Below are 24,398 nucleotides of genomic sequence, written 5' to 3' on the forward strand. Positions count from 1 at the left end.
ATACAAGTAGCATCATGTCACAACTGAGTATAAAAGAGAAGAGAGGCGCCTCTAAGTGTAGCAATATGGTTATATTTAATGAAGGTACAACATTTAGAAACTCACATGGTTGATGATTAAAAGAGGCACATCTAAGTATGCAGACATCCGGGGTAAAGCTGTCTACAGCAAGCCTCGTTTTGAGAGCGCTCTACTGCAGGGTAGTCTTCCCGGTCACGATTGCAGACTGACAGTGGTAAGAGCCAGAGTTGCGGAGGACGATCTATGTGGACATCCTTACCCCAGATGCCTGCATACTTAGATGTGTCTCTTTTAATTATCAACCATGTGAGTTTAGAAATGCTATACCTTCATTAAATATAACCATATTGCTACACTTAGAGGTGCCTCTCTTCTCTTTTCTCTTCTCTTTTATACTCTGTAGCTCCTGCTGGATTTTGCTTCTAATCGCCTTGTGGAGGCTTCCATTTGTGAATGGACATCTTATGGTTACACAACCTATTGCATTGCTATAATCTTTTTTTTTCCTTTTCAATCTGCAGCGCTATAATTTTTCTGTAAAATTCAATACAATATGGCAACCTGGAGGCCTTCTGTACACAGTGGGACACCCACAGAAAAGTAATTTCCTGCTCATGTGATTGGTTCACAGATTTTCCAAGAAGTCAGTCACTCTTTTTAAAGCAAAAGGGGGCATTTTTGGTTAAAAAGACTTCAACTGAGAAGCTGCAGAAAAGTATGTCGTAGTTTTTTCTGTAATTTTGCCAGGACTTTGCCATGATTTGCGTTTTGCGTTTTTTAATCCACCCAACAACAAATTGGCCAAAAAACAGAACAACAAATGTAAAATGCATCCAAAACGTGTGAAAAAAATCATTTTCGGTGTGATAGAATTAAACACTTTTAAAAGGATGCTGACACTGGCAATTTTTCTCATTAGAAGGCTGCAAGTGCATCACCTTATTAATAATGAAAAAGTCTCTTCCATTCAGAATTACAATCCATAGGCACAAATTGGAACAAACAGCTTTTTTTTTTTTTAAGAACAAGTAGGACTCTGGCACAAATTTTGTTAAAACCCTTGCAAAGTTTATTGATTACCCAGAGGGGAATGTTATTTTCTCAACAAAAGTGGAGTTATTCTTTAACCACTTGCTTACTGGGCACTTAAACCCACCTCCTGTCCAGGCCAATTTTCAGCTTTCAGTGCTGTCACACTTTGAATGACAATTGCCTGGTCATGCAACACTGTACCCAAATTAACTTTTTATAATTTTTTTCACACAAATATAGCTTTCTTTTGGTGGTATTTGATCATCACTGGGGGTTTTTATTTTTTGCATAGTTTGTTATAAAATTTAGCAAACAGGTAATTTTTCTCCTTCATTGATATGTTCTGGTGATTCTGCACTGAATGGCACTGATAGGCTACACTGATGGGCACTGATAGGCTGCACTGATGGGCTGCACTGGTAGGCACAGATAAGGTGGCACTGATGGGACCTGGTAGGTGGCACTGATGGGCACTGATAGGTAGCACTAATAGGTGGCACTGATGGGCACTAATAGGTGGCACTGATGGGCACTGATAGATGACACTGATGAGCACTGGTAGGCAGCACTGGTGATGAGGCACTGATTGGTGACATTGATAGGTAGCACTGTGGGTACTGATAGGTGGTACTGTGGGCACTAATGGGTGGCACTGTGGGCACTGGTAGGTGGCACTGGTGGGCACAGATGACCCTGTGGCTGCTCTTCTTGATCGGGACCAATGTCCCTCTGACAGCCGCCGGTGATGGGCTTTTTTTTTCTCCTTCCGCCGCTTACCGGAGCCGTCGGTAGCGGCGGAGGCAATCGGGTCCTTTTCCTAGCTGGGTATGGAGACGGCCCCCACTTGTCTCTATACCATAGGAGGGCGGAAGCCCATAAAAAAATAGCCCATTACCGGCTCTGTTTAAATCACATGATCAGCTGTCATTGGCTGACAACTGATCACATGGTAAGGGGTCGGGTTCGACCCCTTACTCCGATCTGTGATCTGCCAAGTCTCATAAACCCATTGATCACAGAGCATGCCGCGCACACCTTTCAGGGGGCATGCAGGTCGCTGGAGCACAGGAGGACATCTATTGATGCCCTCCCCGCAAAGTAGATCCACGCTGTAGCCATCATTCGGCTATAGTGCGGGTGGGAAGGATTGAGGTTGCTTGTTTTGATCTCAAAGACACATAGCTCAGTGAGGACATTGCCTTGTGTAAGGATCAAACTCACGACTTTCAGATTATGAGTTTAACGCATGGCAAGCTGTGCTAATGAGGTTAAACACTGCCACCAGCTGGTTAGTCACTGGTGGTTTTAGCACTTGGAAAGTAATAGCTAGGCGTTTAAAAAAAAATTTATATGTAATTTCACCTGGCAGCATCTTCTTTTTCCACATGGTCTAGTGGTGGGGATTCCTGATTTTTGGCCAGGTTCTGCTATTGGCTTTTTGACAAAGTTCCCAGCTACAGGACACACCTACTCTGTTTCAGCTTCAAAACCCCTTGAGGGAGTTTAGAGAAAACTCCTTTTAAATATAAGACTTTTTATTTCATTTGCAATTGCCTGCTTTCCTCGCCACTGCTGTGAAAAAATGTGAAAGATATTACTGATGAAAGCTACAAATTTAGCAAAATCAACAAAACATGGAAATTCAGAAACATTTCTTCGCCAGCGTCCTTCTTTTGAAAACAAGAGACTATGCAATGTCAAAGGTGGCAGTCATCATTTTGGAAATGGATATACTGTATGCTAAAAAAGTAAAATGTCCTGTTTATAAGTAAACAAAACTATGAGAAAAATAGATTACAGTGGTGCTACCATGAAAGTGTCACAGAAAATGAAAATTCACTATTCAACCTCATGGATAAATGTGAGTTTCATTTTGCTGGAGTATAATTTGGACAAAAGTTCACTGGATGTGAAATCAATAGTTTCATGGTTTCATGAGCTCAATTTCACAGAAATCACATCATTTTATATACTGTACATCATTCATTAACCTTAGGAATGCTCATTCCCCTTGGTGAGCATTTATTATACTGCATATATTTACAACTGGGAAGTAACGTTTTTTTGGAAGCCCCATTAGAAGATTGAAAGACTGCAAACAGGCCTTTACATTGCCTGTCTGCAGCCCATTAAAGGCCTAAATGTTAATGTATGAAAATGTATGTATGATACTACACAAAAAAATACACAAAATTAATCCATAGAAAATATTGAATAAATATAAAAAATGTCCATGATTACGTGCAAAAATGCAAAGTTAATTATATATCTCCAACGTGATTAAATATTTTCAACGTGAATATGCTATTCCAATTTTAATATAAAACAAAGATTAAAGTTCATAGTCCCAAAAAGAAAAGTGCTTTGTGCTGATGAAGGAAACCCCCCCACTGCTCTAATTCCTCTTGGAAGGTGTGCATATGTGGTTAATTCATGCTCTTATTGTGACTGCACACACCAGAGATCATTCCCCCTCCAGGGGTATGGAGCATTCACATTTTTTGCCACTGTGTGGCACTCTGGAAATTGCCCACTTCTAGATGTCCTGGTAATATTTCCTTGACTCACTGGTGATAGCAATGTCCACGTACAATCAAGTTTATTGTTAAAAAATATATATATATATATTTTTGTTTCCTCTCTGACTGTCAGGTAAAGGTAAAAGAAAATGCCAATAAGCTTATATGGATTGGTTTGTTCAAAAGTTATAGCGTCCACAAATGATGGGATATTTATAAGGAACTTTTTTTTTTTTTTTACAGTAATAGAGGTGATTATCAATTTTTTGCGGGACTGCGATATTGCGGCGGACACCTAATGCCGCGTACACACGAACGGATTATCCAACAGACCAGAGTCCGCCAGACAATCTGCCTGTGTGTGGGCTCCAGAGGACTTTTTCTTTCCAAAAGTGCGGTGGACTTAGAAAGAAGATTTGACTCAAAATTGACTCGGCAGTCCGGCGGGCAATCCGCTCATCTGTGTGCTAGTTCGCTGGACTTTTGAAATGAATGGACTTGCCCACACGGAGAAAAGTCCGTTCATTTTGAATGTGGCTCCAGGTAGCCGGGACTAGCAAAGGAAGCGAATGGATTTAAAGGGGAAGCCCTAAGCCACAAAAACAGCGTGGGGGTCCCCCTAAAGTCCATAGCAGACCCTTATACGAGCACGCAGCCCGGCTGGTCAGGAAAGGGGGTGGGGATGAGCGAGCGCCCCCCCTCCTGTACCAGGCCACGTGCCGTCAACATGGGGGGTGCTTTGGGGAAGGGGGGTCCTGTGGCCCCCGCACCCCAAAGCACCTTGTCCCCATGTTGATGAGGACAAGGGCCTCTTCCCGACAACCCTAGCCGTTGGTTGTCAGGGTCTGCTGGCGGGGGGCTTATCGGAATCCGGGAGCCTCCTTTAATAAGGGGGCCCCCAGATACTGGCCCCCCACCCTATGTGAATGAGTAGGGGGTATGATGTACCCCTATCCATTCACCTGGTGAAAAAAAGTGTAAATAAAAAAACAAGTTTTTAAAATAATTTATTAGACAGCTCCGGTGTCTTCTCTTCTTCCGTCTTGGGGGGTCTTCTCTTCGGACTCCTCCGCTATCTTCTGCTCTTTTACTAGTGGAGGAGCCCGGCTTTCTTCTTCGTTGCCGCCATCCAGGGGTCTTGTCCCGCTCTTCTGGGGTCTTGTCCCGCTTTTCGGTTCTTCTGCTGTCCCTCCGCTATCTTATAGCTCTTTTGCTAGCGTTGGCCTGGTCTTCTGTTGCCGCCGCCTTCTTCTCTTCTTCTTCCTGGCGATGTTGACACAATGCTCTCTCTGGCCATAATGGCAGGGGCGCGTTGTGCGGCGACTTATATAGGGACAGGGGCGGGGTCACCAGGTGATGTCACATGATGACCCCCGCCCCCTTATGATGTCACGGTCCCAGCATCCTCCGGGACTGTGACATCATAGGGGCGGGGGTCACCATATGACATCACCCGGTGACCCCGCCCTTTGTCCCTATACAAGTCTCCGCACAACGCTTCCCTGCCATTGCAGCCAGAGAGAGCGTCGTGCCAACATCGTAAGGAAGAAGAAGGCGGTGGCGACAGAAGACCGGGCCAATGCTAGTAAAAGAGCTATAAGAAGATAGCGGAGGCCCGTCAGAAGAACAGAAGAGCGGGACAAGACCCGAGAAGAGCGGGACAAAACCCCGAAGTCAGAAGAAGACCCCTGGACGGCGGTGACAAAGAAGAAAGCTGGGCTCCTCCGCTAGTAAAAGAGCAGAAGATAGCGGAGGAGTCTGGCGAGAAGACCCCCTAAGACGGAAGAAGAGAAGACCACTGGAGCTGTCTAATAAATTATTTTAAAAACTTGTGGTGTTTTTTTATTTATACTTTTTTTTCATCAGGTGAATGGGTAGGGTATGGTTACCCCATACTCATTCACATAGGGTGGGGGGCCGGTATCTGGGGGCCCCTTATAAAAGGGGCTCCCGAATTCCAATAAGCCCCTGCCCGCAGACCCCAACAACCAATGGCTAGGGTTGTCAGGAAGAGGCCCTTGTTCTCATCAACATGGGGGTAAGGTACTTTGGGGTGGGGGGGCCACAGGGCCCCCCTTACCCAAAGCACCCCCCATGTTGAGGGAACGAGGCCTGGTACGGCTCAGGAGGAGGGCGCTCGCTTGTCCCCACCCCCTTTCCTGGCCGGCCGGGCTGCGTGCTCGGATAAGGGTCTGCTATGGACTTTGGGGGAACCCCACACCGTTTTTTCGGTGTAGGGGTTCCCCTTTAAATCCATACCAGGTGACAGGGCCAGCGAGGTGTCAGTCTCGCCAATAGAGGCGGCGACATTGACTTCCTTCGCTAGTCCCGGCTACCTGGGGCCACGTTCAAAATAAAAGGACTTTTCTCCATGTGTGGGCAAGTCCATTCATTTCAAAAGTCCGCCGGACCTAGCCCACCAGAAAAGTCCAGTCGTGTGTGGGCAGTCCGCTCGTTCGGAAAGTCCGGCAGTTTGTCCACCAGAATAAGTCAGTCGGATAGTCCGATTGTGTGTATGCGGCATTACTTACACTTTTTGGGAGACTAGTGGCACTAATACAGTGATCAGTGCTAAAACTATGCACTTTTACTGTACTAGTGACACTGGCAGAGAAGGAGATAACATCAGGGGCGACCAAAGGGTTAAGTGTGCTCCTAGGGAGTGCTTTCTAACTGTGTGGAAGTTGCTCTGACTGGATGAAGACAGAGATCAGTGTTCCTGCTTAGCAGGAACACAAGGTATTCATCTTCGTTCCTGTCAGACAGGCGATCTGCCTTGTTTACATAGGCAGATGGCCGCTCTGCCTCTCTGGGGACCGATCGCGGGTGGTCGGCAGACATCGCTTCCACCAGACCTGCTGATTGGAATCTCCTTTGTCCAATAAATGCGCGATCCCATTTGTCCACCGAGTGGCTATTGCACGAAATTACATACAGGTATGTAATTTCGCACAATAGAGCCGATCGTACCGCAGTAAATATGCGTAAGGCGATCAGCAAGTTGGCAATTGGTTACGTTTAAAGTAGAACTAAAGCCAAAATTATATATATATATATATATATATATATATATATATATATATATATATATATATATATATATATATATATATATATATATATATAATTTTTTTTCCCATTTTGGATAGAGTAAGGGAGGGTTTTAACCCGTCTGTGTTTTCTTTTTTTGGGGCTATCTCTAGCTAGAATAGCCAAAACAGGATATGAGAGTAAATCTTTCCAAAGTGAATTCATGGTTGTCATCTGGGGCACCTGAACTCGTGCCTTTATTGGAAGACTTTCATTAAATTTTACTTCTGAAGTCACCCCAAAACTTTTTATTTTACTTTCACTCTCTGTAATAATGGTAAACAAGACAAATAAAGAGGGTAAATGCCCCTAATTGGGGGCACAGACATCAATAAAAACCTTGGAAATGTTCTAATCTATCTCTACTATGTAAAATTAAAAAAAGTTTTGCCTTTAGCTATACTTGAACAAAAAAATGTGTTAATGGGGTAGGAGGTGTGGATGAGGGTTCAACAAAATAATTTTTTAAACAGGCGAAGGTCCATTTTAAAGTGAGTGACGTTTAGGCCATGTGCGGGTGTGGGGTGCAATGATCAAATAGGAAGATTTTGAAATAAGGCTGTAAAATGCTGGGCAGACCACACAGCTAAGACTTCTGGAGCAAAGCATCACCAGTAAATATATACTATTTAAAAAAATGAGCATGGGAAGGGGCACTATGGACCATAAATGCATTTATGTTTTAAGGACAGATAACGCTTAGCAGAGCAATTTATAGTTGCCATAGAAAAAAAATTACAGTTTTGCCAAACATATATTACAACATTAGCACTTTGGAAACAGTTTTGCAAGTCCAGATGTGGCTTTTGGAATATTGCCTAAGATGACTATGATGAGCATGCAAATCTGTCAATGGACTTATTCATAGGAACTAAGCATTCTTCAAACTATTACGCTGTTCCACTAAATCTATACACTCAGCTTTTGCATTAATTGATTCATTATTCCTTTCAAGCACAAGTGAAATATTTATAATTAATTCAATTGCTTAACAATAGTAATTGCTTTACCCAATGAGAAAAGATTTGTATGCAGTGATATTTGTGTGAGACACATCAACACATATACGCAAAATATTCTGGAGACAGCATTTCCACAATAGGGAGACAAATATGTTGGCTGATGTCTGCAGCTCATTAATAAGGGCCAGTTCACGCCACAGAAACGCAGTTCGGATGCGCTCCAGATGCTTTTTTGCATGTGTGTTTTTGATGCCTTTCTTTTCCCTTAACCTTAAATAAGAACATGGGTATTCCAGTGCATTTAGGTGCTTTCCCGTGAGTTTTTGATGCTTTTTACAGCATTCCAGTAAAGTCCAGTGCAGGAAAAATGCAGCATGTTCTACTTTTTTTTTTCTGGAACGCACTGGAATTGCAAGCACTGGTGTGAACTATGCCATTGAAAACCGTATACCATATTTATCAACATATAACACGCACAGGTGTCTAACATGCACATTCATTTTAAGAGGGAAGTTTCAGCAAAAAAAAATAAAAAATACATTTTAAATAAGGAACTTTGAAGCAGAATAACGGTTAGTGCCCATCTGCAGCCTCACCATTGCCAATCAATGCAGCCTGATCAATGCCCATCTGCAGCCTCACCATTGCCATCAATGCAGCGGCCTCACCATAGACATCAATGCAGCGGCCTCACCATAGACATCAATGCAGCGGCCTCACCATAGACATCAATGCAGCGGCCTCACCATAGCCATCAATGCAGCGGCCTCACCATAGTCATCAATGCAGCGGCCTCACCATAGCCGTCAATGCAGCGGCCTCACCATAGCCATCAATGCAGCAGCCTCACCATAGCCATCAATGCAGCAGCCTCACCATAGCCATCAATGCAGCAGCCTCACCATAGCCATCAATGCAGCAGCCTCACCATTGCCATCAATGCAGCAGCCTCACCATTGCCATCAATGCAGCAGCCTCAAACTTGCCATCAGTGCAGCCTGATCAATGTCCATCTGCAGCTCAGAGGGGACAGGGAGTGGGGAGGGGCGAGCGCCAACAGATTACATACAGTGAGAATCTCGTATGATAGACAGAACAGTGGTCCAATTGCGGCCCAAGGAACAAGACTTCTTATTACAGAGGCCACCAAGTAAACAGGAGATTCTCACTTTATGTAATCTGATGGTGCTCGTCCCGCCCCCCTCTGAGGCAGCTTAAATTTAAGTATTGGCGTATAACACTCACACACTATTTGCACCCGATTTTCATGGTGAAAAAGTGAGTGTTATATGCCAATAAATACAGTAACCTACTTTCTATGCATTTTTGATGCAGAAAAAAAACTCACTGGACTGCATGTGATGTGAACTGGGCCTTACTGTTACAGTGTTTCAACTTGTATATATGCTTTTCATTTTCATATCATCTTCACATTTAAAGTCCACTATGCATTACTTACTGTATATGATGGATTTAAACATAAATATTATTATTATTATTCAGGTTTTTATATAGAGCCAACAGTTTTGGTAGAACTTTACAAAATGAAGGTATACAGTACAATTACAATACAGTTCAATACAAGGGGAATCAGAGGGCCCTGCTCCTTATGCCACGTACACACGATCAAACAATCCGGTGGAAAAGTCTGCCGGACTCAAGTCCGCCGGACAATCCGCCCGTGTGTAGGCTCCGGTGGACTTTTTTTACCCAAAAGTCCGGCGGACTAAGATTGGAGTTTTGCACATCAATCTGTCCGCCAGACTCGCATTTCGGCGGACAGTACGGCCATGTGTGTGCCAGTCCACCATACATTTGAAATGAACGGACTTTTCCCGCCCGGAGAAAAGTCCGCTAATTTTGAGCGCGGCTCCAGGTAGCCGGGACCAGTGAAGGAGGTGTTGCTGGCCCCGTCACCTGGTATGGACTTAAAGGGAAATCCCTACGCCGAAAAAACGGCGTGGGGGTCCCCCCCCCTAGGTCCATATCAGACCCTTATCCGAGCACGCTACCCGGCCGGCCAGGAAAGGGGGTGGGGATGAGCGAGCGCCCCCCCCTGAGCCGTACCAGGCCGCATGCCCTCAACATGGGGGGTGCCTTGGGGGTTGTCCAAAGCACCCCCTCTCCAAAGCACCTTGTCCCCATGTTGATGAGGTACCCCAATGTACCCCTACCCATTGACCTGTGAAAAAAATGTAAAAAAAAAAAAACACAACACACAAGTGTTAAAATAGTTTATTGCACAGCTCCGGGGGTCTTCTTCCGTCTTCGGGAATCTTCTTGCCGGACTCCTCCGCTATCTTCTGCTAGCTCTTTTACTAGCGGAGGAGCCCGGCTTTCTTCTTTGCCGCCGCCCTCTTCTTCCGACTTCGGGGGTCTTGTCCCCCTCTTCGGGGGTCTTATCCCCCTCTTCGGTTCTTCTTGCCAGGCCACTGCGCCTTCTTCTAGCTCTTTTACAAGCAGTGGCCCGGTCTTCTGTCGCCGCTGCCGCTGTCGCCGTCTTCTGTTCTTCTCTTCTGGAGATGTTGCCTCGTCGCTATTTCCGGTCACTATGACAGGACACGCGGCATGCGAAGACTTATATATGGACATCACTGGATGATCATTATGATGTCACAGTCCCAGAGGATCATAGATGGTTGATGAAAGTAGTTTAAAGGCAAGAGGGAATGGGCACAAGTAGAGAAGAGAGAAGACTGGTCAATCATTATAGGCATTAAAGGAGTTGTAAAGGTAAACATTTTTTCACTTTAATGCATTCTATGTATTAAGGTGTATTACACAATTTGAATATTCTTTGATAGTGGAAACAGTGCATTTAAAAGGGAAATCAGGTAAAATGTCCTCATTTAAGGAAATATATCTGTGGATATATATTAGAATTAGGATGTGATATTGAGATTATCACTTGAGTATTCATTTCTGATATGAGTTTAACAATTTTATTAATAATATAGATATATTATAACTGATAAATGACTAATGTGCCTAGATATTTCATTAAAAAATAATAATTACGTAGTCGGTATCCTCATCCTCATAAATTATGTTAAGGGAACAAATATAGGGAAGGGGCCTATACATGGAACACTCCAGCCATGGACTAGCCAAACATCCCCCAGTGGAATTAAGGACTATCTTGATACCCAGAAAGATACATCAAATATACTTAAAATAGCTTTTATTAGAAAAGAAAACATAAATTTAAAAACAATTGTTGACAAATGGCATAATTACAGCACATAGTTGTACAGTTAAATAATACCCATCTTTCTAGTATAGAGAAATTCAGGGTACAGTGACTGATATCCAAGTTGATCGTATATTTCAACTAGTTTCGTGACTTAATGTCGCTTCTTCAGGAAAATCTTGGTACAAGTCTACAATTGAATACATATCGTCAACATTATTGATATAATACAATTAACATCACAAAATCTCATTTATAGGAGTATTTTTGTATATACATAAACACCTTTAATGCTACAAAGCATGCGGCTCACCACCGGGAAATCCAAGATGCGGACCGAAAATAGAGCACGGGTGGCTCCCACCAACTAGGGTTAACCACCCTCGGGGCGTACACGGGAGGTTGAATGAACAAAGCCAGCTACAGAAAAAAGATAACAAAACTAGTGTCATTGTTCTCAATATATTGTGTTGCCATTAATTAATTATATCATGGTCAGGGGTAGTTTAAATGGATAATTAACATACCCGCGTAATCATCAACGTGTGTCAAATTAGAATCCACGTCCAGGATGACTGCATTGGTCACAGACTACTCTAGTAGGCAAAGTTTATTTTAACAGGGGTATAAATCGAAGAGGCTCCATTGTATCTGGCTCCCAGTATAGTCCTAGTAAAATAAATATGCAAAATATTAGTTTGATGGGGATCATATTTGCCCCAAGGTAAACAATCAGTTGGAAGCCAGGTAAAGGTCAGAGCCATATTGATAGTATGCAATTACCTGTGTGGTCTGTATAGGTCTGTGGCACCATCTATTGTGCCTTTAATCCGGATGGATAGTCCGCTCTGTCAGAGAGCCATGGCATCGATGGCTCCCTTTTTAACCCCCAACCCAGCGACATCAACGGACGGCGTCTGGCGCCGAGCGATGACGCCGCCGGGTCCGCCGCTCCAAGTGTGCATGCGCCACTCCTTGGCCGCGCGCACTAGCTCCCGGTCACCATGGAGACCCCCACGTGATCGGGAGCTACAGATCGGGCCCTCCCTCACACGGTGGAGGAGTCCGAGTCCGTTGGGCGGCGTCAAACACCTGGCGATGGCGTAGCCAGGTCCACCACTCCCAGTGCGCATGCGTCACTACGTGACAGCGCGCACCTGCTCCCGGTCACTATGGAGATCCCCACGTGATCGGGAGCAACAGACCGGAGCCTCCTCCACACAAGGGAGGAGCCCAGGTCTGCTGGAGAGGCGCATGCCTGCCCCTAGGAGTTTCCTCCTAATGCCCACAGTCCACACCAGGGAATCCCCAGGCGCCCGCCACAATGCTCTGCATCAAACATAAATAAAAGTGGAAAAGAGAAAAAAAGAAAAAAACAAGTTAATGACTGCATAATGGAAATTTTTATATCGAATCTCACCTAACATCTAAATAGTATCTTAAAAGTAAATGTTTTCAATAGATGAAAACAAAACATGACATATGCTAATAACAAAGCTCAAAGAAGGGAGCGCAATAACTTACATTTACAGCATGAAGGATGGAAATGGCTCAGAGAAGACAGTAGAGCCATGGGGAACCAGAAGAGAAGAAGAAGAAGAAAAAAAAAAGAGGGAACAAAAGAAAAAAGGGAAAAGAAGGAAGGCCAGAGGAAGGGAGGTGAAACGGAGAAGAAGGGAGGGGAAACAAAAAGAAGTAAATAAAAATAATAATAAATCTGAATAAATAAAAAAATAATAATAATGCAAATAAATATAAAATTAATGAAAATAAAAATAATGAAAATAAAGGTAAAAGTAAATATAGATGTAGAAATAAAGGTAAATATGAAAATAAACATAAATATGACTATAGAAATAATAATAGAAAATAAACAAAAGAGAGAAAATAAGGATGAATATATTATTATAACTGGTTTAGACAACCTTTGGTTGGAAATTAAATCCAGGTTATTGGGGGAAATTAGTAAATTGCTATTAGTTCAGATTAAGATAACAATTTTTTAATTTTACATTTATACAACTACCCTTATTGAGAGAAAAAAAGATTAATCTGAGGTTGTTAATTGGAATATAGCTGCCATAATATTTAACAAAGCCAAGATGGATGGGATACATAAGAAGTTTTTCTACAAAAATTAAATATAAAGGTCTGATAATAACTTGATGTGCGGTCCATGATGTGAGAGTAATAATAAAGAAAATTTAAATATAACAGACCCATTACATCAAGTCCACACACCCTGTTAGGATAGATCCCACCAGCAGCCAGTTGTTTCATAGTTTTTGATGTGGCTGAGAGCTTTCTGTTCTGTCATATACATGTTTGTCCTTTTTTGTTTTTATTTATTTTTATTTTTGAAATCCAAAGCAGAATGTGTGGATTGTGAAATGATATGCCCCTTTTCCTTGTAAGTAGAGTGGTATAAGCAGAATACTTATTATGTTATGACATCAGGAAAATAATGTCAGATGAAAACTCAGGACTTATCTAGCTAAAAACTAACAGAACAAGAGACAAGAAATGTATAATATTGCCAGGAAAAAGTTGTCTTTTTGAAACATGAAACTGGAGTTCTTACACAAACAGCATGATAGAAAACAAGCCATTGTAATATATTTATGCAAGCTGGACCCAGTAATGAAGGGTTCTCTCCAATATACCAGAGCTGTAGCTTTATGCGATGGTGCTATTAGACAAAGTTACAGACATTATTTTGGTCAAATATTACATTTTTAATGGTCCCACATTCTTCACAGCAAATATACAGTTAACTAAATGTTTGTCTAATGAAAGGTTCAACATATGAATTTGTGTTGTTTGTTTAAGTACAAATATAAGGCCTCATACACACAGACTTAACAGTGGCTTTTTTTTTAGCTTTTTTTGCTGCTTAAGAACGCCACTCCATGTTATTCAATGGGCTCATACACACCATGGCGTTTTTGAGCTGTAACAGGCATGGTCGTTTTTAAGCTCCAAAAAAAACCAAGGACCAGTGCGTTCTGAGGTTCCAGCGCTAGAGCTGTTTTGACGCTGACACCGAAAAAAGCTCAAAAACGCAAATTAGCGATATATCAACGTTTTTTAGTGTCAGCATTTTTAAGCTGTAAAAATGTTTATGTGGGTAATTTGGCAGTGGAAAATAGCAGAAGGATTTTTTTTTTAAACGCGCCTTATCGTTAACGCATACAAACAATGTTAAACGTGCATTGATGCCAAATCAAAAAGCTAATAAAATAGCTTTTTTAACACTGCTTTTTTACAGGTGTTATTACTAGCTTTACAGCCCATTTTTTAAAATGTCCGTGTGCATGAGGCCTAACAATGAAAAATGCGTACATTTGAATCCAGCCACCTTATTACCTATATTGGAGGAGGCTGGAGACAAATGAAAACCACATCTGTTAAATTGAGTAGAAATCAGCTCCTGTGAGCCTAGTGTAGGACACACTCCCTGAAGACCCAGATATTACATTTTTTGTAGAGTTGATCCTCGTTTTATACAGAGGATGGCAATACCCATACTGAGTATGCAGTTTATCACCCAGAAGGATACTCTGTATTCAGTCTTTGGATCCTTTTCCCCCAGCTCAAGAAGCAGAGCTCCATGTTTTAGCAAGCTTGATGCCGCGTACACACGACCAGACTTTCCGGCAGAATAGGTCCGATGGAATCATTCCCTCTGATAGTCCGATCGTGTGTGGGATAGTCTAAACGTTTTTTCTTTAAAAAATTATGATGGACTTAGAAATAGAACATGTTTCAAATCTGTCTGATGGACTCAATTCCTATCAGGAAAACTGTCCCTCTGTATGCTGATCCAACGGACCAAATACGACGAAAGGGCAGCTATTGGCTACTGGCTACTGAACTTCCTTTTCTAGTCCTGTCATATGTCATCACATTCAAAACTAACGGACTTTAGTCTGTTTGTGAGTGGGCAAGTCCGTTTGTTCGAAAGTCCACCGTAACTCCATCGAAAGTCCGTTGGGAAGACCGTCGGACCTATTCTGCCAGAAAGTCCGATCGTGTTTACGTGGCATGAGAGCTATAAAAAAGTATATATTTGTATAGATAGTCGAGATATAGGGAGCTTTTGGTTCCATTTGAAGGGCCAGAAGTTTGTTTTTACTTCAGCAGGTAAACCAATCAAGCATGCTAATTTAATTTGATTGGCTGTTTTCAGCCTTCCAGGTTCTTGCTGAGATGGCCATACTAACATTAAAACTCATACATGGAAGTAGACCAGATGACTAAGGATGTTGCATTACAGCCCCGGACATTTGCATAGATTCCACCCTAGTTCTGGCCCAATATATCTGGGATTAATAGTTCAACTTTAAGGACCCCAGAATGAGAAGAACAAGTGGGCCACAGGGGGCAATTTCTTATGAAGCAGGACTTTGGAAAAATATGATCTTTTATGTCTGCCAGCCACTCTTTTCCTCCAGCTTGACACATGGACTGTCATCAGTCACAAGCAGTTATGGCTGCCTTAGTAAATGAGCATGGGACAGAGCCAGGGATCTCCACAGTTGTTTTTTTTATAACACAACACTTCTTGTTTTACCTGTTACCAAAGGTGTTATCAAAAGCTGAACATCCCTTCAGGAGATTACAAAAAGATATATCTAGATGCCCAAGTCAGGATCTTACGAGTATGCATTTTGTCTGTATGGACATGTTTTCTGGATGTTTAGTGGCAAAGGCCACAGTAAAAAGTGTTATCAGAAGTAGTTTGTAAGTACACAGTGACAAAATCTACAGAGAGTAACAGAGGAAATCATTTTTATAGGCGAGTCCTTACTAGACGTTTTGAGGTTTTATTTTTAACCTCCCTACTGTCTACAATGTAATGCAAAAAGTATAGTAAGAAACTAGAAAACTTTTGACTGAATGTTTTCTTATATTTTATCAAGCCCCTAAGGGGATGTTGGACACAGAGAATGTTGCTGATCTTTTAAGGTTTTTGATAAACTCATTTATGTGTTTTCTCCCCTATTCCAGAACCTAAAAGTTTGGAAGGATCTAAAGCTAAAGCCAGGTGACTTGTGGATTGTTAAGAGACATTTATATATAAGGAAATGTTTGGAGACTCAATACAGCATCTATTTCATGTACAGTTGTGTAAACCTTGAAGGAATTGTCTCCTGGATCCGCACCAGACACTGCAAAAATGACTAAATTAAAGAAATCTCTGTGTTTGATTTGTTTCCCTCTGTCACAATATGTATGTGATTTGAAACGTAGTTTAGCCAGGTTGAAGTCATATTTGTCTTTTGTACATTTTATGTAGAATTGTCTGTGTTTACATATGCTGATAAAGTTAGCATGCCAACAATTGAGCTAGAAGGCCATTCTGGCCACATTATGTTCTCCACAATAGAGTGTTTGCCTCTTTGGCCAGGACTACCTCCACTTAAATGTGTGGAGGTTCCAGGCTAAAGGTGATAGCAGGTATGGTTAGTGATCAAAATATTGATCAAAACAGAGGAGACTGGAAAGGAAATTTGTAATTTCTGTATATAATTGAATTCTATTTTGTATGTATTGCACACTGCCCTCACTGTGCACACGGCACTAATAATGTTTTCATTACATGTTTGTATTCTTTCGAGTCCTGATTAGAATTAGCCTGCCTACGTTACGCCCCTTGTTACCATAAATGTAAAATTGTAATATTAATGTGATACCTACGTAATCATGTGTATAAAAACCTTCAATTACGTCATAATAGAGCAGAACAGTTATTTGGAAAGATGCAGAGTGTATCTTTTGTGTCTGTTCTCTACTGCAGTAGATATTATTAATTTAGAACCACTAATCAATATAAGTTGCCTATCTATAAATTTCCATGTCACTTGGAAACTATTTTTCTTTGTGGCGATGGCATCGGGCTGGGGAGTATCAGAACTTCAGGCTCATGGATCAGAAGATAATAATATTGTTTTTTGTACTCGGATAGAGTGGACCTTGGAACGGTACATGAATTCATCCCTAAGTTCTTCTCTTCCACTACTATCTCTGAGCCTTGGGTCCTGACAATCTTTTCAGATCCAAATTTGACCTTATTCACGAAGATGATATTACTTCGCTACTAAGAAACTATCTTCAAGCCATAACTCCCTTCAGAGTTTCATCTAACATATTTGTAATACTCCCAATAAGAAAAAAAAAGACGGGGGCAAAGAAGCAGCATTTGGGGCCCTCTGGTCATTCCAGAACTGCAGTAGCCATCATGTCTAGCCATGTTTGTGAATATCAGAGCTTTACAATACCTGTAAATGTAGTTCTGACGCAGCTGGGGAGCCATAGTTTTACATATCCCTGCTCTAGTACAATAGTTTCATGGATAATCAAGTTGGTTAAGAAGGTGTACAGGTATACAGGGATAGGAGGCTTGAACCCCCTCTTCAGTTGGGCTGTATGGCACCCGGTTGTTTTCTGCTTCTTGGACAGCCAGAGCAGATGTATCCATCAAAATTATCTAAAGGGTAGCATAATGGTCACCCCAACATGCGTTTACGTGATGTTACAGAGTAGACTCGGCAGCTTTCTCATCTGTAGAAGCTGCCAGACAGGCTATCAGGCCAGCATTTGCCTATTTTAAATAATTTTTCAAATAAATCTTTTACTGTGCATCATCCCACCCATTTCAGCTAGTTATTTTTCACAGGTATGCTGCCATGGAGGCACCAGGAAAACAGAAAATCATTAAAAAAAATGTCATACTTCCCGTAATTTTCTTTTCCTGGTGCCTATCCATGGCAGTATACAATCCCACCCTCTATATGCTATATTATGTAGAATGCTGGGAGTGCACTAATCCTTTTCTTTTATACTATTCACTGGTCCTGAGAGAGGAGCCAAGGCAGAGCTTGTCACAGGTATGCTGCCATGGTTAGGCACCAGGAAAGAAAATGACAGTAAGTATAAAACAATTTTCAGTTTTTTATTTGGAGCGCAAAAAATAAAAACCCTAGTGGTGATCAAATACCACCAAAAGAAAGCTCTATTTGTGGGGAAAAAATGAATTAAATTTTGTTTGGGTACCATGTTGCATAACCACACAATTGTTATTCAAAATGTGACAGTGCCGAAAGCTGAAAATTGGACTGGGCCGGAAGGAGGTGAAAGTGCCCTGTATTGAAGTGGTTAAGGAGTAATATGTAACACGGTACCGTTCCCCAGCCCCTTCACCCTCATTGAATCATGGCATACTTTCCCCTGTAAGCTTCTGTTGATTTTGTTATTGGGTGTGGATGTGCATGGCTTGGCGCACACGCTGTCATCACATACCTCCCAACTGTCCCTGTTTTTGAGGGACTCTCCCTGATTTGGAACAGTCCCTCATTTTGGTCTGATCTATATAGTTGTATATAAAATGCACTTTTTATCTTTCAAAAAGTGTTTCCCAGTGCTAAACCTTTCATCCAATTTCTAAATTGCTGCATTTGCAACTCTCAAAAGCCAGTATAAAGGAATAGTAGTGGTAAAAAAAAAGAACTTGTGGGTTTAACAAATCATTTTTTTGCAAAAATATCTCCTTTAAGGGGGGCGTGACAGGGGGCTTGTCCTATGTCTACATACTTTTGATAATAGGTGTCCCTCATTCCCATCTAAGAAAGTTGGGAGGTATGTCATCATCCATTCATAGATGGATTCATAGATCTGTGAGTTGAAGGCTACAAGACTACTACCAAGGCACAGGAACTTGTAGTCCTCATTGAAGCACAAGTGGGATTATGTCACCACAATTGTGTAGTGCCCTGATCCTGATGGGCAGACTCTATTATTTTTTCAAATTTAGTTGTCTGAGGCTGTAGTTTGGCTCAGACTAATTCTCTCTAAAAGTTCTGGTTTCTGTACCAGTCCAGCTGGGTTGCACTGATTCCCACTTGACCGTAGGTGTCGCTGTCACCGCCGATAAGTGTGGAAAAGCAGCAGGCTGGATGCACTGAATGCCACCTCTTTCTCGGAAATAGCTCAGTGGGTGTGGTTTCCCTGCTGTGCATTCTGGGAGAGGGTATTTAAGGTACTGACACCATTTTTGTGGGTCCTTTTTCTGGGTCCCCGTCTTGGGGTCCGCTATCCTGATCTCATGGTCCTCCTGGCCTGGGGTCTGTGTCACATGGTTCTGCACCTCGGGGCTGGCTGGCCCGAGGCTTTGCAACTGAGAGTGTAGGCCCAGGAATGTCTTGGGGCCTGCTGGTCCAGGGTTGGTCCTGTGCTGTCTTGCCTGCGGGGAGAAGCCAAGAAAACTGGAGGATCCAGGGGAGGACTTCTCAGGTGGATGGTCCGTGCGCAAGGCTGGTGTCTCTGGAGGAGCCTGGAAACTCAATTGGAGGACGCAACCCAGATCAATATCCATACAGTATCGTCGGGTCGGCTGAAAGAATCTGGTACTGTATGGTAGTTCTTCTAAAACTCTCAAGATTTCTACGTTTAATTGACAAGTCTGTGGCAGAGACTTTGTTGAGCATCCCATCGGCTGCTAGGTCAAGTGAGAGGGACCTATCCGGTGATTTCTGGATCCAGTCCGTGGAGCTGTTTGTCCTCTGGATCTGACTAATACCTCTAACCCGCAATTACTAGGTGTCTGAACTCCCCTTTATCCTCTAACCCTCTATTGAAGGACTGTGTTTACTTTCTTTCTTTTGTGTTATCTATAAATAAATCTTCAAAAAGGACTAACTGTCGGATTTATCATCATTTGGGCTACTTTCCAACGGGACCCCCCCAAGACGAAGAGGCGAGCAGGTAAGGTAACGGTAAGCCCGAATAAAACCAGCAGCTCCTTTGGAGGTTAGTGCTACACTTGCCTACCTCCCGACTTTTTGAGATGGGACACCTATTAGCAAAAGTATGTAGACATAGGACAAACCTCCTGCCACGCCCCCATAAGGAAAAATTATACAAAAGAATGATTAGTGAAACCCAAAAATGCTTATTTTTATTTTTTTTTTACCACTACTCTTCCTTTATTCTGGCTTTTGAAATTTACAATTGCAGCAATTTTGCAATTGGATGGAAAGTTTAGCGCTGGGAAACACTTTTTTTTATAAAAAAAATAATTTTATATACTATAGATCAGACCAAAATAAAGGACAGATGAAGAGGAAAGAGAAACAAAGGAACCTTGTTCCAAATCAGGGACAGTCCCTTGAAATCAGCGACAGTTAATGGCTATGTACTTGTAGTCCGCTGTTCATTTCCTCCAGCCCAATAACGGGTCTGTTCCACCATATAGAACTAGGGCTGGGGGAGGAGTCTGCACAAAGCAACAGTCACTGTTGCAATGCTCTGCAGTCTACTAGGCAGAAAAAATGAATCAATGCAATCAATTCTGCAGATATTACCTTTAGAATGTAAGCTCTGCGAGCAGGGCCTTCCTGTACCTTTGTATTGAACTGTACTGTAATTGTGTTGTCCCCCCTATACATTGTAAAGTGCGGCATTAACTGTTGGCGCTATATAAATCGTGTATAATAATAATAATGCGCATTTTTCATTTTTGCAATATATGTGCATTTAATATTTGTATTTATTTTTTTACTAGTAGTAAAAAATGTATTTAAGGTCCAAAAAGAAGACTGAGGAGAAAAACCATCCAACTAAAAAAAAACAAAAATAACTCAGCCCCACATCTAAGCACAGGTAAGCAGCTAAAGACAATTCTCTAGCTACCAATAAAGCTGTACAATCAAAAAAAAAATCCAGGGCCGGAAGTTGGGGAGGGGCGGATTGTGAACGCGCACGGCTTGCCCTGACGTCAAGAAGCAGTTCTGTTGCTGGGCAGCTGCATAGGCATTGTCACGTGACCGCGCAACTACTCCGAGTTCGTCAAGGACGCGCCGCGCGTGCTTGTTGAGTGTGTAGTACCAGCGGGAGCTGCAGCCTCAGGTTCCCCCGTTCCCCGTGTGACTTGAACACCTAGTGTCAGCACCCACCCTGCTGCTTAGACATGGGCTGTGCCTTCTCTAAGAAAGCCAAGAGGAAGGGAAGCGCCAAGGACTCGGGACCCACAGAGCAACAGCAACCAGAGGGGCAGGAGAGCAAGCAGTACAGCTGGGACAAGAGGGAGAAGGTGAGCGCTGTGATTGGTGTTCTAGCTGAGATTATGTATGGGCTGTGCTCTGATTGGATGTGTACATCCTGGAGGATCAGACCCTCCTGTGTGCCCCTGACTGGTGCTCTACCCTGCCTACATGTACAGATTTCTAGGTGTGTCCCGATCAATCCACATTAGGAAGACACACAGTATGGGAAGTGTCTTCATCTAGCCAGATATGTGCTCATAGTGCTTATCCGCAAATCTGGCCAGCTGTCATAAGTATCGGTGTATCTAAAGCCCACTCCTTTTTTGTTTAATAAGGTTGGGATGGAACCCCTGTCAGGTTTTTATTGCTGTTTGTGTCCCCATTAGGGACATTTACTTTACTTGTGACCACCGACATGACAGAGAGAGGGAAATGTTAATGCGGCCCTTTCCACTGTAACTGAAAAAAGGGCAGGATGATATCAAACATGTTCTATACTTATACTCAATACATGATTTCATTCATCTTCCTGTCTTTTTTGGGCACTGGTGACATCACCAATTCTTCCAGCAGCTGCCCTGTGGGAAGTTTATATTGCTAGTGTCTTCCAGCTACCCCCTGGGAAGGCTACGTCGCAGTTGCCTTGCAGCTGCCCCCCCGGGAAGGCTACGTCGCAGTTGCCTTGCAGATGCCCCCCCCCCCCCCGGGAAGGCTACGTCTCAGTTGCCTTGCAGCTGCCCCCCCCCCCCCCCCCCGGGAAGGCTACGTCTCAGTTGCCTTGCAGCTGCCCCCCCCCGGGAAGGCTACGTCTCAGTTGCCTTGCAGCTGCCCCCCCCCCCGGGAAGGCTACGTCTCAGTTGCCTTGCAGATGCCCCCCCCCCCCCGGGAAGGCTACGTCTCAGTTGCCTTGCAGCTGCCACCCCCCCCCCCCCCCCCCCCTACATTTGCTATGGCTGCAGCAACTCGTAAGTCAAGTAGCTTAATGGTGCACATGTTGCTGAAGCCTTGGCAACGTATAAAAAATGTCAAACTGTGGCAGATCTCATTCAGCATGTACAGAAGATCTAGCTCTGGTGGGCCAGCACAGTAGAAGATCCTGCCCACTGATGACGTCTCAGGGTCTTGCATGAGGAGATGGAATGGAGCATTAGCATACAGGAACACTGAAAGAAATTAGGCAATGATGGCAGTTTCATATAAAGAGGAGGAGAAGATCCTCTTTAAGTTGTCACCAGAACAGCAATAAAAGGGAAATCTTTCAGTGTGGACATTCTGATGACAATTGACACTTTTTTTTTTGAGAAATGGTGGGGGTACATATGTACCCCATTACCAATTCACACAGGGGGGTGGGATCTGAGGGTCCCATTGTTAAAGGGGGCTTACAGATAACGATAAGCCCCCTGCCCACAGACCCCCACAAGAGTTGTGGGGATGAGGCTCTTCTCCCATCAACATGGGGACAAGGTGCTTTGGGGGGCTACCCCAAAGCACTCTCCCAATGTTGAGGGCATGTGACCTGGTGCGATTCAGGAGGGGGTGCTCTCTTGTCCCCCCTCTTTTGCTGCGGTCTGCCAGGTTGCGTGCTCGGATAAGGGTCTATTATGGATTTAAAGTAGTTTTAAGAGTTTTAGAGTAGTTTTAAATGACTCTTTTTTTTTTTTCCCTTTAGAAATGCCATTTTGCTGTCAGACGGCCGTTTTTTTAAATGTATTTTTGCATTGATACATGTGCCCTAGGGCAGGACCCAAGACCCCAAACACTTTGTAAGACAATAACTTGCATATAAGCCTTTAAAATTAGCACTTTTGATTTTGCATGTTCTGGTGCGAACCGAACGGGGGGGGGGTGTTCGTTTCATCTCTAGTTATTATTCTCTAATGCGAATTACAAGGATGTGGTGCCTTTTGGTCTATCCATGTAGCCACTTTATTTGATTATGAACTGTAGATGAGGGCATTTTCTTCACTATGCAGAAATCTTTTCTCACTTCTTGTTTTGTCTAAAGGACAAGTGAAGGTAAATCTCTGCAATGGGTCACAGACAGTGTAAAAAACAAAACCGAGTTTTTGATTAACTGTTTCCTACTGTACCCAAAACTTGAAAAAGTGTTTTTTATATACATGTCCTCTTTCTATGGTTTTTATGAATGGTCACAGATGTTGAAAGTTTCTTCTTGAAAATATTTCTGTTTAAAATTGTGTGGGGCTTTTAGCTAAAAGGTAGCTTTTTCTAAAAACTGCGTGTTTTTCTATGTGATCAGGCTATGATCGAAGAACCATATCATACAGGCAATCTTTACATTGCATCAGGATCACCAAGAGTATATGCCTGCTTCATTTATGGTGTCCTTCTTTTTATTGGGAACAATGGAGTGCTTGTCACTGCATCAAAACCACACTATTTTTTTTTTTTTATTATATATATATTTTTTTCTTCCACCTGCTGATCTGAACATCAGTACATTTTTTTTTTTTTTTTTTTTTTAACATCCTTGAACAGACCAAGCTGTCCAGCAAAAGTGGCAGAGGTTTGAGGCAAACCATTTTGACATGTGCTCTGTAAAACAAATTCCCCCTAATGATGATATCAGATCTGGATCCCTGCTGTGCCGTTTCAAACTGCCCCATACACACGGTCAGACATTCCGACTACAAAATCCGTCATATTTTTTCCAACGGACTTTGGCCGAAACTTGTGTGTGCATACTCACAGGATCTACCCTTGTCCATTATCGAAATGCCTTCAACAGATGCAAGGCTTTTTTTTTTTTTTGACACAGGGAGAGCAAATGACTGGATCAGGTGCAGTTCCTCATCCTCACAACTCTGCAAGTATGGTACAAGCCAGTACTTTCCTGTGTCGGTAAAATTAAGTTTAAAGTAGTTATAAAAGCACAATGTTTTTTACCTTCATGCATTCTATGCATGAAGGTAAAAAACCTTCTGTGTGCAACAGACCACCCTAATACTTACCTGAGCCCCCTCTCGATCCGTGATGTCTAGAAAAGCCTTGCCTCTCCGGGGACTTGCACTCCTTATTGGCTTATGGCAACAGTGGGAGCCATTGGCTGTCAGTCACAGCCAGTTAGCCAATTGGGAGACAGGGGGGCTCCGTGTGTGAATAGACACTCTGAGTTTTGGTTTAGGAGCACGCCTGCTTGGGTGCCCCCACAGCAAACTGCTTGCTGTGGAGGCACCCTGCATGAGGGGGGGGAGCTCCGGCATGGGACCTGAGAGGAGGAGAATCCGAGCTGCTCTGGGCAAAACCATTACACAGAGCTGATAAGTATAACCTGTTTATTATCTAAAAAAAAATATATAACCAAGATTTTGATATCGCTTTAAAACGACACAGTAGAGATCCAGACCTGAGAATACCATAATTAGTGTCGCCGTGCATATTACAGTCTGACTGTACAACCAACTGTAGGTTTTCCAAACTATGAGGACCTCAAAACTATCCAGTCAGGCAGATCTGTGTACTACGTAGTAGTTGTTGGAGCCAAAGGAAATTGTACAGTCAGGTTGTAATATGTATG

At 42.8% G+C, this 24,398-nt stretch overlaps 1 protein-coding gene and 1 long non-coding RNA gene across 3 annotated transcripts in view; one reads left to right on the top strand and one right to left on the bottom strand.

Moving 5' to 3' along the window:
• Positions 1 to 10,788: 10,788 nt before the first annotated feature.
• LOC143984421 (uncharacterized) lies at positions 10,789 to 11,887 on the bottom strand. Of its 2 annotated transcripts, none has more exons than XR_013274848.1 (4): positions 11,598 to 11,887; positions 11,342 to 11,483; positions 11,128 to 11,234; positions 10,789 to 11,004 (listed from the first exon to the last, which is right to left on the bottom strand). It is a non-coding gene; the product is annotated as an uncharacterized LOC143984421 (long non-coding RNA). The 2 variants fall into 2 exon arrangements; XR_013274847.1 differs by having other exon boundaries at positions 11,100 to 11,234; positions 11,598 to 11,886.
• An 8,742-nt stretch (positions 11,888 to 20,629) lies between these two features.
• RP2 (RP2 activator of ARL3 GTPase) overlaps positions 20,630 to 24,398 on the top strand; it is a 39,062-nt gene continuing 35,293 nt past the window's right edge. Inside the window, exon 1 of the mRNA XM_077482801.1 lies at positions 20,630 to 20,904. Within this exon, the coding sequence (XP_077338927.1) occupies positions 20,782 to 20,904 (123 nt within the window). The 5' untranslated portion in view covers positions 20,630 to 20,781. The remainder of the gene's footprint in view (positions 20,905 to 24,398) is intronic.

This window comes from Lithobates pipiens, unplaced genomic scaffold (assembly GCF_037356315.1).
Source record: "Lithobates pipiens isolate NorthernLeopardFrog02 unplaced genomic scaffold, aLitPip1_a1.2 Scaffold_16, whole genome shotgun sequence".
NCBI lineage: Eukaryota > Metazoa > Chordata > Amphibia > Anura > Ranidae > Lithobates > Lithobates pipiens.